This window comes from Furipterus horrens, unplaced genomic scaffold (genome assembly GCF_987537825.1).
Source record: "Furipterus horrens unplaced genomic scaffold, mFurHor1.1.pri manual_scaffold_9, whole genome shotgun sequence".
Classification (NCBI taxonomy): domain Eukaryota; kingdom Metazoa; phylum Chordata; class Mammalia; order Chiroptera; family Furipteridae; genus Furipterus; species Furipterus horrens.
Genome location: NW_028327179.1, coordinates 89,366,865 through 89,386,789, shown reverse-complemented (window position 1 = coordinate 89,386,789; position 19,925 = coordinate 89,366,865). Strand labels below are relative to the sequence as shown.

At 37.0% G+C, this 19,925-nt stretch overlaps 1 protein-coding gene across 1 annotated transcript in view; it reads right to left on the bottom strand.

The window, feature by feature from the left end:
• The window catches only part of EXOC4 (exocyst complex component 4), a 689,199-nt gene that overhangs the window by 612,918 nt on the left and 56,356 nt on the right, over positions 1–19,925 (bottom strand). Inside the window, exon 5 of the mRNA XM_090287528.1 lies at positions 15,623–15,732. Coding sequence (XP_090143654.1) covers positions 15,623–15,732 — 110 coding nt within the window. The remainder of the gene's footprint in view (positions 1–15,622; positions 15,733–19,925) is intronic.

Sequence of the window (19,925 nt, the reverse complement as noted above, 5' to 3'; positions counted from 1 at the left end):
TTTTTTACTTCCAATTCATAAAATGCACTGAAATATGAACCAAAGATATTTAATGATATAATTACTTATACAAACTTAATCTAAAGTAAGTCCTCTGCATATTTCTTCATGATGCTGTTTTCTTACTTAGATCCACTAGACCCCTGAAAGCCATGAGCAGAAGTACGTAAAGAATAACCAAATTCACAAGGAACAAGTATAAAGGATACATGCACATGGACAACAGGGTGGGAATTGACTGTGTGCGGGGGATGGGGGGAGCAACAGGAGAAAAATTGGGACAACTATGATTGAACAACAATAAAATAAAACAAAATAAATCTTTTTAAAAAGTAACCAAATTCATATGGTTTTCTTCACAGCATAGGGGGCATTTGATGATATGGTATTTAAATTTAAAATTTTTTAATACTAGTAAACTGGAAGTAGAACCAAGAAGCCTTAACCCTCTAAGGATCACATGACAATTCTCACAGCAAATCAGGAAAAAGTCATTGAGCCCTGACTGGTGTGGCTCAGCGGGTTGGGCGTTGTCCTGTAAGGCGAAAGGTCGCTGGTTCAATTTCCTGGTCAGGGCACATGCCTGGGCTGCGGGCCCAGTTCTTGGTCCAGGCATGTGCGAGAGGCAATGGATCAATGTCTCTCTCACACATGGATGTTTCTATCCCTCTGTCTCCTCCCTTCCCTTCTAAGAATAAATAAATTTTAAAAATTAAAAAAAAAAAAAAAGGTCACTGATATTTCCAAAAGCGGCACTGTATGAATACACATTTTAGTTACAGTTTTGTTTCATACATAAAGAGCTAGACACAGAATGACCCCAGCCTGTAAGACCAACCCCAAAAGCAAGAAGAGTAAAGTGCTTAGCAGTCAAGGGGCTGTCTGAATTTAACATGTTAGAGGGAGAAAATGAAGCAAAAAGATAAGCAGAACTTCAGCTGGTGAAAAGTAACAGAAACTTATCTGGGACAAATGATCTTCACAAAAGAGGTCCTAATAGTCACAAAGAGGACCATGCAAAGGGCCACCTGAAAAACCCCCGCCACCTGCCGCAAGAGTGATTGGTGATGAGATAAATGTAGTTGAAATCAATGAGCCCCTAGATTACATGGCAAAAAGTTACTTATACGCACACTAATATGACAGATAGCCTATTAAAAAATAACAAATAGGGTAAGCCTAGTAGAATGCCACAGCCCCAAATGGCACATTTGTTTAGAACCGTATCTATCTGATTGTCTCCTGAAATCTCCTAGAGCATAAACACTGAACAGATCCAATATTAATTAATTTATATTATCTATTTCACTTACATCAGCAGAAAATTAAAAGGCAATTTAAAGGGATAATATAATCAACCATGAAGACTAGAGTCTAATAATCGCAAAAACTCTGTGAGGTCAGATAGAATTATTGGTGCTTTGTGGAAAAAGCCTGGTACAAAAATAATTTAGCTGAAATTCAGTAAGCCTCACACCACAATTAGAATAAAATGTGCATACTTCCAAACTACTAAACCCCAAAGCATTTTGTTGTATCTGTATTACTTTAATATGTACTCAAAGTGTGGGTTTTAGAACACTTTAAAAAACAGAAATACTTCACTCCTTTTCCCAATTTATTATCTTTGATATTTTTGTTTTAAGTATCTTGAGGATTTCTTGAACCTGGTTTTGAAGACTTTCGCTGATAGACTTGCATGTCTTTCAATCAGTTATTTCTACTAAAATCCTATTGGCCCCAATTATTTCTTATTAGAAAGACAGACAGACAGGCATGCATGCATACCTACACATCCATATCTAAGTGGATGTAAATCATGTCTGTGGTTGAGGTTAAGCATCAAATCCTGAAGGAGGTGTAACTAAGACACTTCGGGACTCACAAAATAATTAACTAGGTGATATCTAAGGTCCTTTCAAGCTCTACAATTCCATGATTCTAATAACTAGAGTTTAAATCTATACATCTCTGATTACCAGGCCTACAGCAGATTTTGTATACTACCAATATTATAGATATAGCCCATTAAGAAACAGATAAACAAGGTGAATAACCCAGTTATGAAAACTAAATATTTTATAAGAGAAAACTACTTCTGTGTTTCCCGGTGAGTACGGAAAGCAATCTAGACCAGTCCACAGCTGCTTTCTTTTCATAGTTACATTGGGAAAGAAAAGATTGGTAACAATATGCCATGCCTATACACACATATCATCAAACTGCTAAAGATATAAGGGCCCTGGTAAAACACTCTTCTTTCCTGAATATGCTTTATTCATTTATCATTTATATTTATACAAGTCAGTTAAGGTATATGGGATAATGGTAATGTTTACCATAGAAATTCCTGCTAGATGTCATTCCTCACATTATGCACAGTACCTAAATTACATAACATATATGTTTTTGACCTACATTATTTAATTTACATGTATTCAAGAACATTATCCCTATAAAAGAGAACTGTCTGCCTCTATTGAACAGAATTCAATGTAACAAGGAACCTTCAAAAAATTACCACGCCTAATTAAGACCACTAAAGTATCAGGATTACATACCCACCATGCTGCCCCCGCAGATGGGGACCTGGCCTCAGAATACTGACAATATTCTCAAGCAGAAAATAATCAGAACGTTACCACTTACAAATAATTCTTATGCTTCTAATCAAAACGTTACTCCAAATTCATACTTCAGCTCTCCAACCTACTAAGAAAAGCACTACTACATATTAAGAAATTAAAAAATAGCCTCGCTCAAAATTGAGTGATATTTCTGTAGACTAGAAATGCAACAAATGAGTGGATCCAGAGTGTGTGCCCAGGGAGTGCTGGGTAGAGAAGCAGGCAAAGCAGGCAGAATCTGGCCCACGTAGGCTTACAGAGACCTGTGCTGGCCAGCCAAGTGGACCAAACCCTTCAAGGGCTGTAAGCACTGGACCAAATCAAGCTCTACCCCTGACCAAATCCTTATCTTCCATTCATGTCCCAGTAGACGTACTTGGTTAACTACATACCTTAAATACCATTCGCTTCACCATGAAAAATTACTACGAACATCTTTTATTCTAATTAATGTACTAACTGGAGTAGACTCAGACAGCAATATCTGATACATTGGGTGCCTCTGGAGTATAGAATCTTGATAAGGGTCTTTCAAATGTTAACTCACTACCCCTGGAGTGTAGATTCCTGATTAAGGTACTTCAAAAATGTTAACTAGGCACCCCTAGGGTAAAGATTAAATTACTTTAAAGAAAACTACAGACAATATAACAGCCCACTCCTGAAAGGAGACTGCCAAAAGCTATTGCAAACGGCTACCTGGGGCTATCATTTACATGCGCTGGGATTTTTAAGCCTGGGCACAGGGATGGTTTCGATTCTGAGGTGGAGGTGAACCCCACATTGCACTGAGTTTTGAAAGGACAGTGAATGTGCGCTGGTCCTTCCATAAGTAAAAGCTGGCTAAGGGATATGCTGGTCTGTTTGCCTTTGGGAAGGTAGAGAGGAAGGCTGTATAAAATAAAAATAAACCAACAAACAAACTAACTAACCATTTACTAACTATCTGTTGAATTAGATTCCCTTGGGACAAAGCTTAATAATGCACATTATCCCACGTAGAGCAAGGAGGATGTACCTTTGAAGGTCAGAGAAGCAGCTAATGGAGAGAAGTTACTAAAAATATAAGAGGGTTACATGATAAGAGAACAGATAGGAAAAGATGAATAAATTCATAGTTTATATTAATATTCATAAAATGTGCTAGACTGCAGTCATTTGTTAATGTAAGTTCAACTGCTCAGGAAGACAGCATGATGTAGTAGAAAGAACAAAAGCTTGGCATCAAACATTTAATTTGATTATTATCTCTACCACTTTCCAGTTGTGTGTGATCTCTCAAATCATTAAAATCTTGCTGGGCCTCAATTTCTTCAACTGTAAAATGGAGATAACTTTACCTACAAAATATTGTACATTAAATACGATGTGACATCAAAACACAAAAACAAAGCCCCCAAAATAGAAGAATGTAAATGTAAAGCCTCTAGCTTTAGGAACTCTCCAGCTGCTGAAGACAATGGTGGCAGGTCCCCATTTCTCAATATTACTTCCAAAAACACCACAGAAGGACAAAAGTCATAAAAATCATGCCCTCGCGGTAACTTGAAGGCAGAAATTGCCCCAAATCCAAAAGAACTGAAAATAAAAGTAAGAAAAGAACCACCTAATCCCAGAGAGTGATCTCTCAAGCTCCTGCCACACCCCTCCACAGCCCCAAGGCTCTGTCACAAGCAAAGGTAGACTGAAAAAATAATGAAGCGGCAGGAAGAGAGTTAGTGATGAACCAAAGACTGATCTAAAACTATCAGTAGAAAGACAAAGTCCACCCTAAGTTTCAAAATACTTAAAAGTATCCCAGCAGATCAGAGAATGAACGACAGAGAAGGAACTTAAAAGCAGACACAATTTGAAGGAGCTGTGTTTGAGACACATAGTTTCTGGGGAAAGGACACAGAAAAAGAGAAATGCCCTTTGGCTATTGGATGGTGAAGAGAGAAAGAAGCCTAAAGGAGAAATTCAGGATCCTGTAGGACAAGAGAGTCAAAGTTCCATGAACAAAAAGCCTTCCCCCATCATCAAAAACAAAAAAATCCACTTAAGTATCTGGATTTTGCTCTACTGACAGAAGAGGGAGCCAATGAGCTAGGATTCCTTTGAAACACCCAGTGCCATAAAAAATGAACAGAAAAGAAGTGGAGAGATTCGTGTAGAGGTAAAAAAATCAGAAATCCAGCACACATCAACAGAGGACAAGTCCCAGTAATAAAAAAACCATGAAGCACAATAAAACTAAATGACAAAACCAGATGGAATTAATATACTCAAATAAGAATTTGGGGACAGGAAAAGCCACTGTGGGTCAAAAATCCAAAAAGAAAGAGCAGACATGCACAAATAAAGAAAGGTATGAGAAGAAAATTGATTAAACTTGGGAAATATATGAAAGAAAAAGACAAAATTATCTCATATATGAAGAATAAAATATGAAACACCCACAGGAGAATAAATTCAAATATTTCATAAAGGGTACTGAAGAAATGCAGAGGACCAAAATAAAAAATAAAAGGGACATAGAGAAAAGAGAAAGAAGACCAAAGAAAAAGTAGTAAAAATGGAAGACAGGCAAGGAAAAAAGTAACAGATGAAAAACAAACAATAGAACAGAACAAATATTTAAAATTATAAACCAAGAAAAGTTGCCAAAAAATTTAATCTACAAAATAAAAGAGCCCACTGAGTATCAGGGAAAATTAACCCCAAAATATTAACTCCAAGATAATCCCTACTGACACTATTCAATTCCTAAGTTTAAAAGTCCTCAAGGCCTAAAGGATCAATAACCTATAGGGCAAAAAAATTAAATTGCCATCAGAATTTTCATAAAACACATGAAGGAAGACAATAACAAAGTACTTTACAAAAAAATGTCACTTAGTAAAAGTGTAAACCAAGAAATTTATACCCACTCAAGCTGTCCTTTATGTACCAACGCTGTAGGAATTGGGTAGTCATGAGCCTTTCTAGACCAATCTTTTAGATGATGGACTTCATCCAACCAAGAGACAACTTGATAAAATTTCAGCAAAAAGATAAATGAGCATTTAAAATATGTAAAGGTAGATTTAGGACAAAAACAAAAGTGGAGGTGTGGATGGAAGTCAACTATACAAAAGTAGTATGTCATGAAAAAGTAAAAATAATGCAACTACAAATTGGCAGGAGAGGGAGAGGACACTACAATAAGCATGTTATTTGTTATCAAAACAAAAGATGGGAATTAAAGGATACCAATAAAAAGAGAGAAACCTGAGAGTAAAAGCCTGAAGAAAAAAAAAGGGACTAAAAGCATGTTTCAAAGGTTTTAAATACATTACAAGAAAACCATTGGGGGATAAACCTTCCTAAGCAACAAAAATTCTGCATGAAGAGCAAAGAATTAATATTTCAGAAACATAACAAAAATAATACACATTTATAAAATACTACGTTAGAATTGAGATAAAGATATCGATCGTATCGATACAGGTCTGTCAATGGATTCAATTTGGCGATTAAAAGGATTTTCAATTTGACTCACAAAACAAGGTCCAACGATATGCTACACATATATCTAAACCAAGTTAATTTAGAAAGGTCAGAAGTAGAGAATGAACAAAGGTATTCCAGTCAGTCAAAAAGCATTAACCATGACAAATAAGGGCATTTAATACCAAGAGACACAATTCACAATAAAGTTACAACACTATGACTATATACCAAATAAAAAAGCAACTGCCTTTTAGGGAAAAAAAATTACAGGCTATACAAAGACACAGAGGAAAACCACGCTGAACTTTAATAAATCACAAAAAGACAGAAGACATAAACAATATAATTAAATAAAATATACCTATGGCTATCTATCAAACTCTACACCTAATAATAGAGAATGAATCTTTTTCTAAAGTACCCAAGGGACATTCACAAAAATTGATCATATATTAAGGTACAAGAAAATGTCAGTAAGTTCCATAATTTAGAAATATTATAAACAACACCCTCTAAGTTAAATGCATTAAAACTAGAAGGTAATAAACAAAACAAACACAAAAGACTCTTTCATCTTTAAATTTAAAATTCTTCTATTAAAAACACTTGGATTCTCATTCACATAACATACTGAAATCAGACAGTTGTTTTTAAATGATAATGAAGACACTACATATTAATATCTATGGGACACATTTACAGTGTTTTTGAGAAAAAAATTCATGTCATTAAACACTTTTATCTGTAAAAGTGAAAGATTTAAAGATGATTTCAATTGCTAATTCAGGGGGGGAAAAAAGCACAAAAAAGGAAAAACTAAAGGTAAAAGCAGATAATAATGAGGTACAGAACAGAAAACCAATAAACCTAATCAATAAATCAAAATCCTGGTTCTTTACTGGGGGAAAAAAGACTAATGCTACAGACACATTGCTAGCTAATCTGATCAAGAAGAAAATGAGATAGCACAAATAAAAAAGAAACTACAGAAAAGAAACAAAATTTCAAAACCATAGGAAAACACTTTATAGACCTTTACAGATAAAATTTAAAAACTAAAAAATTACTTATTTCCTAGGAAACTACAGATTATTAAAATTGATCCCACTAGGAACAGAATGCTCAAAGAGAAAAATTTACATAGAAGAATTAGAATAAAGCATTAAGAAATAAGAAGTAAAAATGTAAAAAGGTACCAGATCCAAATGGTTTCAACAGGGCAATTCCAAACCTTTCAAACACCAGAGTCCCAATGCTCTATAAATTGTTCCAGAAAAATTAAAATGAAGGAAAATTTTCTCATTCCTCTTATGAAGCAAATTATTACATTGAAACCAAAATCAGATACGATTTAGTGTATAGGCCAATATCACTTATGAACATCTATGCAAAAATCCTAAATAAAATATTAGTGACAAAATTCAACACCACTCTGAGAAAATACACCATGATCAAGAGGGATTTATTCTAGAAATGAAAATTTGGTTCAATATTAGGAAATCCATTTACATACTAATGGTTTGAAAAACAGGAAAAAATAGATAAAAAGGCAATGACGAAGAACAAAAGATACCTATAAATAGACTTTAAACTTAAGAAAAATTGTTCAAACTGACTCAGCAACAGAGAAATGCAAATTAAGTACTGTGACACCAGTTTTTACCTCTCAAACTGGCAAAAATAAAGCAGGACCACACATCCCCTGGCAAAGCCGTGAGAAAAACAAGCACAGTCCTCCACTGGTGGTGGGATGCAAACCAACGAAACTCTTCTGGGGGAGAATTTGGCGATGCGGGAAGAAACACATATGGGCTTATCTTTTGATGAGTTATCCCTCCTCTAGACATTTGCCCTAATGATACGCCCCCAACAATATGAAAATGCATATGGACCGAGTTAGTCATTGCATCATTGCTTGTAATGATACTTCTACGTAAGGTGGCCGAACTACGGTAAATTGACACAATGAAGTACTATGCAAGTATTTAAAAAACCAAAATTTCTACGAACTAATATGGAGTGGGTTTCTAAAGATATATTATGAAGTAAAAAGAGCAAAGTGTAGGAGGGTATCTCTTGTATCCTACCCTTCATAAAAGAAAGGTGTAAAAGTGATACATATATCTGCTCACTTGTGCCAAAAAAAACACAGGAAGAAAAACTAGAAACTAATGAGATCGATTACCTATATGGGATGGGTAGAAACAAAGAGAAAAATGATTTGCATATACTTAACTTTCTTACATATTACAGTTAAAGGAAAGAGCCTAATAAAATAATAAAAACTGGGCCAACAATAGACAATTCACAAGAGACCCAAACGGTCCATATATATGGAAAGAGTCTCAGCACCACTAAAAGCCAGAGAATTGCAAACGAAAAAATACTTAAGCTAAAAAAACTAAAATAAAAACACAAAATCTGTCATATTCTAAAAGCCAATTTGCAGAAATTAAAGTCTAACAGAGCCAAGTTTAAGGGCAAGAAGTAGAGAAACAAATGCCTGTTCACAGCTCAGAGGACTCTATCAATACATTGGGACAATTGCTTTACAAAGCCATCTGCCAAGAAAAGTTTCAATGCAAAACATTCTCTCCCCCCCCCCCCCCATTTTCCTCTCAGTAGGACTTCCCCACCTTTTGAGCATCCTGGCACATACGGAAAAGAACACCACGAATCCACACAACTTGGATAGATGGAGGTGGCTGCATGTGGCTAACGAGGACTTCCCTAGAAACTGTGACCGCCCAAGACCCAAGACCACCCCAGAGAATGAATAAGGGTTGAGTACTCAGATCTTCCTATAACCTATTCCCAAGAGATCACTGCTTGAGCAACTCTGTCCTACAGAAATATGTACAAGAATATTCATTGTTATAGGTTCCTAATAAGGAAAAACTAGGAACAAACTTATACCTTATCTATAGGGGAATGAATAGATATATTTCATAATAAAATACTGCAATAGTCATTAAAATTAAAAAACTACAGCTATATTGTCACATGAGAAAATCCAAAAAAATATGTTGAATGAAACACCCAATAGAATGATACATTATAAGTAAATTATACAATTAAAACTAAGTAAATAAGCAAATTTAGTCATATAATTTACTTAAGCCTTAAAATATTCAAAAGAATAATTTATATATAAAAATATACAAACATGTATATTGTTCATATAGCAATATACACATATATAAATATATAAGCTATACTGTTTCTATATCAACAAATGCACTACGTAGTATACAAACACAGTCATACACATAGTAAAAGTACGAAGGCATCCAGGAAAACAATAAAGAATAATTTCCGAGTAGCAGTTACCTCTGTGGTAAAATCGAGAGGAAAGAAATGGCGGAAGAATTCACATAATGACAGGGGGCTTCAATTGCATTTATAATGTTGTATTTTTGTATTATTTTTGTTTACTGATTTTTAGAGAAAGAGAGGAAGTGGAGGGGAGACACGGGTTTGTTGTTCCGCTTACTTATTCATTCATCGGCTGATTCTTGTATGAGCCCTGACCAGGGATCCAACCCGTGGTCATGGAACATTGGGACAACACTCTGACCAACTGAGCTACCTGTCCAGGGCAGAGAATCTAAAGTGAATTTGGAAAAACATTAATATTTATTAATCTAGTAGAAAGTACATGGTGGTGGCTATATTGATCTCTGATATATGAATAATGTAATACTCATATTTTATAATACATACAATAAATATACTGTAAATAATTTTTTTTAACTCTGGCCTTGCTTCATGTTTACACTTAGAAATATTTGAACTATTAATTCTATTTTGCCTGACTTGTATATATCCCTCAATTGTACTTATGATCAATCACAGAAATCAACAAAGATACTTTATGAGTAAATACAAGATACTTTAGGAACAGCTACTTTAAAAAGCCAAGGGAGACCCTGACCTGAGGACAAAAATAACTCAAAAAATGTCATAATATTTTGGAGAATCAGATCTTCGTTATTCTAGAGATGTGAGTTTCTAGAGGAGAAACTTCATCTCCATTTATGTTGGGATTCGTAGTTCCAACCCCAAGTAGACAGAATATTTTAAATCACTGATTCAAAATTCTTAAGATAAATATTAAGTCTCAGAAAAAGATTTTATGAAATAAAATGCACACCAAGGAAACAGGAGCAAAAGGAAAAAAGAAATCACTTAATTTGTGCTCTCTGTAGGTTTTACTGCTTAACCTATGCTGCTACCAAACAGAAAAGAAGTCCAGCTTCATTATAGCTACAATGCCAGCAGGAGCACGAATAAAATGAATAAAGACGCCACAAATGAAATGCCTGTGTACCCTGGGAGTAATTGCTCAAAGTGTTCCAAGGGCGGGAGGCCAAATGAAAGGACACACTGAGAATCCAAAAGCTTAAAACAACATTCTCCTACAATTACTGGCTTTTCTCCACACCTCTCCCATCCTGTACCCACGTTAGAGCTGAATTATTACATCTGGATTAGTCATGCGTCTCCCTATACATTACCAAATACTGTGACTGATGAAAAAAACAGGAAAAAGGCTGGCAAAAATGCATCTCTACACTTTCAGAGTGGGAGGAGCACGAGGCTGGGCCCCAACAATGCCCATCATGCTTGAACCTGGACCAAGCAATCCCTCAATATCCCTGGAATTAGGCTCCATGTTTGTAAAAGGAGCTTTTTAAAACCTGATTAACTAGAGAGAATAAGCAGTTTCTCACACATTTCATTAGCATGCATGTCTTCTTATGCAAACTATCTGTTCATATTTTTGCCTATTTTTCTATTAGCTCGTTTTATTCATTTACACAGGTTCTTTATATATGCTGGATACTTCGTCAGATAAATGCCAATATTTCCATGTCTGTGGACTCTTCTGCGAATTGTAGGGTTTTTTTGCCCAGCTATTTATTATGCCATTTCTTTTCTTCATTATTAACTGGGAGAGCTAGGTGGATGCCGATCATTTTTCCCTTAATAGGTTGCTTGTTTCTGCCAATCTGTGCCTTGGTTTTACATTTTATAATTAAATGCTTTATTTTTAATTAGATGATCTATACACATACAATTCTATGCAACTTTTATGATAACATAAACATCCAATATATACTTAAATATGAGACATAAGTATAATAAGCATAATGATAACAATAGTACCTGCCCTAACTACCTCAATCTGCATCAGTTGAACGATGTAAAAATGTGTCTCACGAACTATAACACCACAACTGTGATAGACAGTCCCTCACAGAAAAGTCATAACTCTAACTCTAAATAAGACATTTGAAAAATGACTCATTCACAAGTAATCAAAATTCTCATTTAATTAATAACAATCTGCAAGTTCTCAGGAACCACCTCCAACTTTAATTTATGGCACCCCAATGGAAGATCTGTTTCTACCCAGGGATTCCCTATCAGAACTCCCTCTATAAAAATGTCAGTTCTAATGGATTACACCCTTAATCCTACTATTTCACAATATGAGAGGGAAGCTTTAAGAGCCTATGTTAAATTACCTGCTGAAAAATGACATTGCTTTCCAGGTTGACCTGCAGAGCACTTCACAAATAGACCCTGAGGACGTACTGTTCATTATTAAGAATAAGAAAATGTCTGCCCTTCATTATAATATAGTTCATCAGCCTCACCCTTTTATGTGTACTTAGTAACATTTTATGCAGCTCTCTACATAATTTACATCTTCCTCATTTATACAATCCCCTTTAATAATGTGACCCAGATTAAAACAGACCTGAAGACTAGAACTGCAATGACTTCAAAAGACTTTACACATAACTTCAAAAAAGTAAAATTTTCACATACTGGCTCCTAAAGATAACTTAAATGCAGAGTGTGATAGGCAGAATAATGGACCCAGAAAGATATCCACGTCCTAATGCCCAGAATCTGGAAATGTGACCTTACATGGCAATGGAAAGTTTGCAGATATACTTACATTAAGGACCTTGAGATCAGGAGATTGTCTTGAATTATCTGGTGGAAATCAATCTAATCACCTGAGTCCTTACGAAAGGGAAGAAGGAGATAGAAGAGTGGGTCAGAGAAATGGAACATGAAAAGGATGTGACCCACCATCTCTGGTTTTGAATACAGGGAAGAGGACCACAAGGCAAGGGAAAGCAGGAAAAGGCACGGAAATGAATTCTCCCATAGGTCCTCCAGATGGAACACAGCCCTGCCCACACCCTGGTTTTAGCCGAATGAAACCCCTATTTAACTTCTAGTCTAAACAACTTCAGCCCTGGCTGGTGTGGCTCAGTGGATTGAGCACTGGCTTGTGAACCAAAGGGTCACTGGTTTAATTCCCAGTCAGGGCACATGCCTGGGTTGGGGGCCTGGTCCCCAGTTGGGGGTACACAAGAGGCAACCACACATTGATGTTTCTTTCCCTCACTTTCTCTCTGCCTTCCCCTCTCTCTAAAAAATTAATAAATAAAATCTTTTAAAAATAAAACTAAAAATTAAAAGACCTACAGTGATCAATTCATGTTATGGTAAGATGTGGTGGCAGTAATGCACAGAGCACACCTAGTGTATTTGCAGGAAAACAGACTGAGCACACTGGAGCCTTACTCCTAATAGGAAATCCCAGCTATACTAGTCAGCTGACTCAATTTAAACCAACTATTAACCCTCCCTAAACCTCGGTGTTCTCGTCTGTAAAATTAGGCTAATAGAACAGTAAGTCCTCACACTTAATGACTTCAGTAATTGGTAGTTCTTGGACTTCAAGAGAAACGATGTACACAAAACCAGTTCCGTTCTTAGAGCATCTCATCAACATTATAAAAGCATGATTCAAAGGCCTGCTACAGTACCTATCTTAAAAGGCTGTTGAAGAACTAAATGAGTTCATCCATATAAAGTACTGAAAATAGTTTCACAAATAGATGCACTCGTCGTCGGCAGCCGTCCGTCTCGAGAGACGATGGTGTAGCTTCTTAAGAGTCTATCTGCACCGCCGAGAATGGTTGTGCAGTCCGACTCGGGAGTGACACGGTATCTGTCTCCTCCCGTCTTGAATCGACATCTTGTGATGACGCTGGAGTGTCCTCTCCAGTGAAGCTGAAGCTACAGAGCCTGGGCAGGGTGATATGGAGGGTCTGCTGTTGCCCATGCAGCAGACCCCCCCTCTCTTCGCAGCTGAAGGGTCCAAGGGAAAGACGGAGTCAATACAGCTTGGCTTCAGGTGCGCCGCAGGAGTTGCCGGTGTTGACTACAACGTCAAACCGCCTTAGGGACTCCGGCTCCGGATTTTCTGTCGGGGTTTACTCCCTTAGCCTTTCCCCTGAAGAGGTATGCCGCAAGGCAGCGGAGGTTTTTTGGAGTCAGAGTTTTCCTTCTCTAAGGAAACAGATGCACTAAACACATCTTAACTACCACTATTATTGATTTTAATCAATGATAATTTAACTTCTTTTTCAATCACCCACAAAAAAAATCACAAGATCAACAGTCTTCAAAACAGTCAAGGTTTATCATAAACACATCTACAAGCATTCCGGGTAACGGTCCCGGCTACACTGAACTATGGTGCACAATTCTTCAAAAGTCATTCCCAATAATTAAGGAAGAGAAAGCCCAAGTCCAAGTGTCAGCATGAACTCCACTAAGTGAATAACGCTAACAACAGGGCCTGACAGGAAAAGTGCCCATCAGAAAGTAAGAGTTTGTCTTATTAAAAATAATGGATGTTGCAAAATTAAGTTTGTACTGAAATTTTCCATAATTGGCATTTTCAGCTTATTTGGTATTTATACAGCCCTTTTCAGTTGCAAAATGCCTGCCTTATCATTTCTTCATAAGCAATTAAATTTTTACTTCACTTGGCTATTGACTGGGCAACATTTACATAAACTGACATAACCTTGCTCAGAAAGGATGATTCACACCACAAAAGCTCAAAGACACAACAATTGGTAATTTCCACAAAAATTAGAGGCAAATACAAATCACATGTATAGGTATATTTTGTTTCATAATTCTACACATTGCAACAGCCCAAGGGAGTGTCAAAACTCAAAGAATAGCAACACAATATCAGAAAAATAAGGAAAACAAAATCTTTTAACAGAAACTGAGTAAAAATCTTTGTCAAGTATCAAAATAAAAGTCAGTGTTTGAGGTCTTTTTAAAAAATCAGTAACTAAGTAGGCTACTAGAAAAATCTTATAAAATAATTCCTAGACTAAAAGCAATAAACTTCAAGAATCCAAATCTAAATAACTCTAAATTTAATTAAATGATGTTTTAAAAGATAATTAAATATGCCCCTGCAAAAACAATACATTGTTAAGCTACACCCACCAAAGAAGCACTTTTAATTAGTCATACAGAATGTATTGATTGATTCCAAATAATTTTTCTACCTTTTCTACCCTTTCATTATTTCAAGCTCTATAGGACTACAGGGCCAATTTAGAACTATAAAAGCTAATTTTTACCTGAAAAGCCAATGATAATGGACATTATATTTGTTTAAAAGGCATGGAGGAAGGTGTCAAAGACAGACACCCACAGAGCACCCCACAAGTTACCCAGTCCCCTTCTTCCCACTCAAAGCGGCAATGACAGGCAGAGCCGCTCCCTGCAGAGGCCCAGAGCTCTGCGCGCCCAGCCGAGCTGAGTTCTCTGATGCTTAGGTCTCAGCCACACCTCAATTCCCCTCAACCCTTGCATCCAAGTTCAAAGTACACTCTCCCTCCCCAACTTTAAATATAAGCCAAAATGGCTCTCCTTTATCTTATCCAACAGAATATTAGGCAGTCCAAGAAGAAATGTGATTAGTTTGAGGATATGTCTGCAAACTGCATAGTGTGTGCGTGCGTGTGTGTGTGTGTGTGTGTGTGTGTGTGTTAGTGCGCGCGCGCAGGTGCATCAGGCACATAGGGAGTGAAGAGGCCACTGGAAGATACAGAAGTCAGGATACAGAACAGGGGTCACACACTCAAAGGGCTTCAGAGTGTAATACACGAAGCAGCTAAGGCTAAGCTAACAGGCACGGCCCTGGCTGGGGATCTCAGTTGGTTAGTGTCCTCCCCATATGCCAAGGTTGCGGGTGTGGTCTCCAGTCAGAGCGCGTACAAGAATCTACCAATGAATGCATTAGTAAGTGGAACAACAAACTGATGTTTCTCTCTCTTTCCCCTACCCCCCCCCCAAAAAAAAACAATTTTTAGAAAAAGCTAATAGAGCAATAGAGGTTATAGCAGAAAGGAAAATACACACCCATCAAAAATTATTCAAACTCAACTTCAGGAAAACAAACGATACTGGTCAAATAAAATGTGTCTACAGCTGCTTCTGCAGGCAGGGCAGACTCAGCTGCCAGTTTCCAACCGCAATGAACACCAACAGGCCCAGTCAAGAGGTTAAACCTTATCCCCTCTAAGGGAGGCAAAGGGCTCCTCACAGGCAGCCCCGGGTCTTTGCCTAGAAGCTGCAGTTTACCAAGAAGTTGTTTAGTGGCAGGAGAATGAAATACTTACCACTTGAGCTTCCAGGAGTCGAATACTGAGAGGTGTCAAGAAACTTTCGAGGAGTAGGAAGGTTGGTAACGTCAATCAGAGGAACAGGAGGAGCATCTTTCACAAGGGCACTGAGGGGAAAAGGAGCAATAGTTATTTACACTTTCCCCCAGAACAACTTGGGTCCCACTGTATGCTCGTCCCTTCTTACTGTGTTTCTGTTACAAACCCTCTTTACACTGTGACTTCAAATATCTCCCAAGTATATTTCCAGTGAAGTAGTGACTGTCACAGGCAGGGGTACAACGATCTATTCTAAGGGTCTTAAGTATTTCACACCTGCCAAGTTTCCGATGCAACGTTTAAAAAAAAAAAAGGATGTGAGCACTCCGGATCATCTGGATGCCACCTTAGAACCAAGTTACACTGTGCAAGTTCAGTACTCTGCTTTGTGTCCGTATCAAAATTAATTTATCAGCAAAGAAAGAGCCAATGACCCCATATCGTGATAACCAAATGAAGGATTAACTAGCTAAGCCTGGTTTAATTTGCATTTTTCAAACTAAAGTTTTTCGACATATTCTGGAAGTTAACCACATTCAGGTTTCTTTTAAAAAGGTTCGTGTATTTCATCAAGTTGAGAGTCACTACAATGAAAGATGATTTAAGCAATTGGAGTTAATTCAATATTTATCACGTTTTCCATAAAGGCTAGCCCCCTCCTCTTAATGATTAACTTCATAATCTCCAAAATAAACACATTAATTTCAAATGACACAAAGACTATTAAAAAACAATTAAATATTCAAGTTAATTTCCATTTATAGGCATCCGTTAAGTGCAAGAATATAGGCACGGCCAAGGCAAACAGCACCTGTGACCTACCTTCCAGAAAGTGAATCATCTAATCGTACTGCATCTACCACAGAAAAGCTTCTCTGAGTCTCAAGAGTAGAGAGGTCAAAGCCAAAAGTAGTTCTCATCTACCCTTTCCAGTCCCAATACACACCATGTGTAGCAGTTGGTACCCGTAGAAACAATTCACAGAGTATCCTGAAGGCAGAGGGGAACAGGGATGAAACCACACCCACAGGAAGACTTTCTCCAAGTGGAATGAAAGGATGTCTGCGACTCTGAACATCTGACCCCTCTCCATAGTGATATACGTATCCCCATCTCCCTCCTACACTACTTTTGGAACCAGAGTACTAGGTAAGTGTGCAATTTTTTTTAGCATTTTATTTTTAGAGAGAAGGGAAGTGAGGGAGAAAGAGAGGGAGACAAACATCAAAGTGCAGCTGCTTCTCACAGGCCGCGGACTGGGGACATGGCCTGCAACCCAGGCATGTGCCCTGATTAGGAATCGAACAGGTGACCCTTTGGTTTGTAGGTCGGCACTGAATGCACTGAGCCACACCAGCCAGGGCAGTAAGTGTGTATTTTTAAGCTAATTTAAAAATAAGCATAGTCTTTCAGAAAACTCTGAAAAACAAACTTTCCATTAAAGGGCAAAATTATCATTTAAGATATTTTTATCAAGCGCTAGTAATGTGTGATCCATTGTCCTAGGCCATAAGGATCACTATGACAGTCATTACCTTCTCCTTTTTCACTTAATACACAGAAAGGGGAATCATTACTCAAACAGTCTTAAGCATCTGTTAGGTGCTTGGCACTGTGCCCCCTGCGGAGGATCCGACTATGACTAAGGTAGGAGCTAAACCAAACTTAGCACATTTCCAATTGCTGGCATCACTTGGAGACTAATGTGAAACCTCAAGTGAAATATAACATATAGAAGTAGCACAAACAGCATTTACCAAGAATTGAACCAATATAGTTCCAATAACACTTTTCCTCCAAAATAAAGTTGTAACTTCCTACTCGCCTAAAATGTCTTAAGAAAACCCAGCAGCGCTTTCACATCCACTAGTGTATCACAGCAGTTTGCCTATCAGATCAATAGATAAATCCATTAGATCATACACTCATCCATTTGTCTTTCAAACATTGACTACTATTGCCCTCTCATTTTTCTTTCAGCTACCTCATCCTTTTTAACTGCATCTCATTTGCAATTGGAAAACCAGCTCCATACACCTCCCTCGCCCCTGATACACATACCCAAGGAGCATGTTTAATGGTGCTGCTAGTAAGTGAAGAAGTTCATTTCCATTTTAAATAAGAAAAATATATAACACGTTTTATAAATATTTCCATAACAAAAGTGGAGAACATTTTTAAAGCACTGTTAAATGACAGTATCAATCAGCAGGGACGTTTATACAGCTGGGATACGGCCTGCCAAGCCTATAAATGAAGAGGCAAGTTAGTACAAATGTGTGTGCACAGTGGTTATGTATATATATGTGAGTATAATACACACTTCTGTAAACACAGATGTGCACATGGTTCACTTTACATCAAAGCCTATCATTACTTTCTCAGTTTTTAGCTTAAAATATAGTTTAGTTAAATATATAGGGTGATGAATGGCTTCCCATTTTAACTTAAAAAAAATAACCTGCTGACTCTAATATCAGAGCCAGAAGGACCCTCAGACTCCATCAATAAACTTTCAGAAAGTCAATTTACCGCAAAACTATTTTCATAGACTCATCTCTCTTTCTAAAATTTTCCCTTGGGCTTCAATTTTCTCCTCTGTGAACACTAACCCAAAGGCAAGTCACTCTGCAAACGACTTTTAGTTTTTCTCTTATTCTTTTATGGAAGGACTTAATCTCAAGAGTTCAAGAGAACTCTTAGTTACTACAGACAAGAAGCTCAACAGAAAGGCAGGTGCCATTACGGACTATCACACTTAAATACCTCACTTCCACTTCAGACAATAGAAAACAGCCCATTCTCATCATATACCGGAGATAAAGTTTAGAAAGTATTAATTAATTAATCGGTGACTTCAAACGGTTGTGAATCTCTCAGAGGAAGTATTTTTGCAAACAAAAAATAAAATCAAAATTGGATTGTTCTTTTCAAGTTGTTAATATGAATGATCTGAACTGCCTTGTTTTGAAAAACACTGATAGGAGTTATTTTTCTTTTGAAATACATTTGATTACAAATTCTTTTAAATCCATTCAGAACCATTCACAGCTGAGTTTTTCAAGACAACTGATGAGCATAAGACCAACCCCCCCCCCAAATTACTAATTGTATGTTGTGATGAAATGTGATCTGCTATTAAATAACCGCAGGGTGGCACACAGGAAAACTATCAAACAAATTAAACTATTCCAAGAAAACAACCCCTTCCACCACAATCCCAAGAACTTTCTGGCTGTTAACCATCCATCTAATTAGTAAGGAGCCCCTTCTCAATGTGTTTGCTTTCGAGATTTCAAGATTTCAAGCCAAGAAAAGTTGGGGTTTGTTTGGGTTTTCTTAAAAGAAGGATCAGAAGTACTAACAGCTTATTAAATATTTGCTTTTTAATGAGAACTTATTTCCATTCCTTCCACAGTAATAAATAGGTCCAACTTTGTCCAAAATTTACGTCAACAGTACATTTGGTGGATTTTATTGTCAAACTAAAACTTAACAGAGGTGAGTTGAACTTGAAGTTGTAAATCTACTAACTAATATATTCACCTCTATAACCCCAACAGCTGGCATCGTACCTGTCAAAGAGCCAGTGCTCGTAAAAGTTTGTCACATCAAACTGAGCTGAGAAATATCTGCCAAGGATAATATGCCCTTAGTAAGAAAATTTAACTGAACAATGAAACAGGAATGGCTGGGATGGCAATTTTCTATAGTTCTATGACCTGCTGGGAACATACAGAAAAAATAATGAATGATTGAGAGGATAAAAGTCAAAACAAATATGACCTCAAATGACAGACCATGAGTTGAAGACATGAAATACAAAATAAAGTGAAGCTAAAATCTAAGCAAAGAGGAAAAAACAGAGAGGGAAAAAAACTTGAAAGATAACAGAAAGAAAACCAACATATGAAAATTTAAAAGACAAACCAGTTAGCATGTTAATACAATGGGCAAGGTGGCTCTTCACACACCCAGAGGCAAACATGGGCACCAAAACCCATGAGTCTGAGATCTTCTCCTCCTCCAGCTACAGTGTCCGAGAAAGCGAGGTTAACTGAGTAGTAACCGAGGATGCATGCAATAAATAAAGGAGTAACTATTTTTAAAATAACTTTTTATTGATTTTACCTGCTTATATGAGGTGGGATCCAAAAAAAAAAAAAAAAAAACAACCTGGAATTCATTTATAAAATTGTGGATTTGTTGTTACATGTTTAAACTTCAGTCACCTTCAAAGTACTCTCCATTTGATGCAATA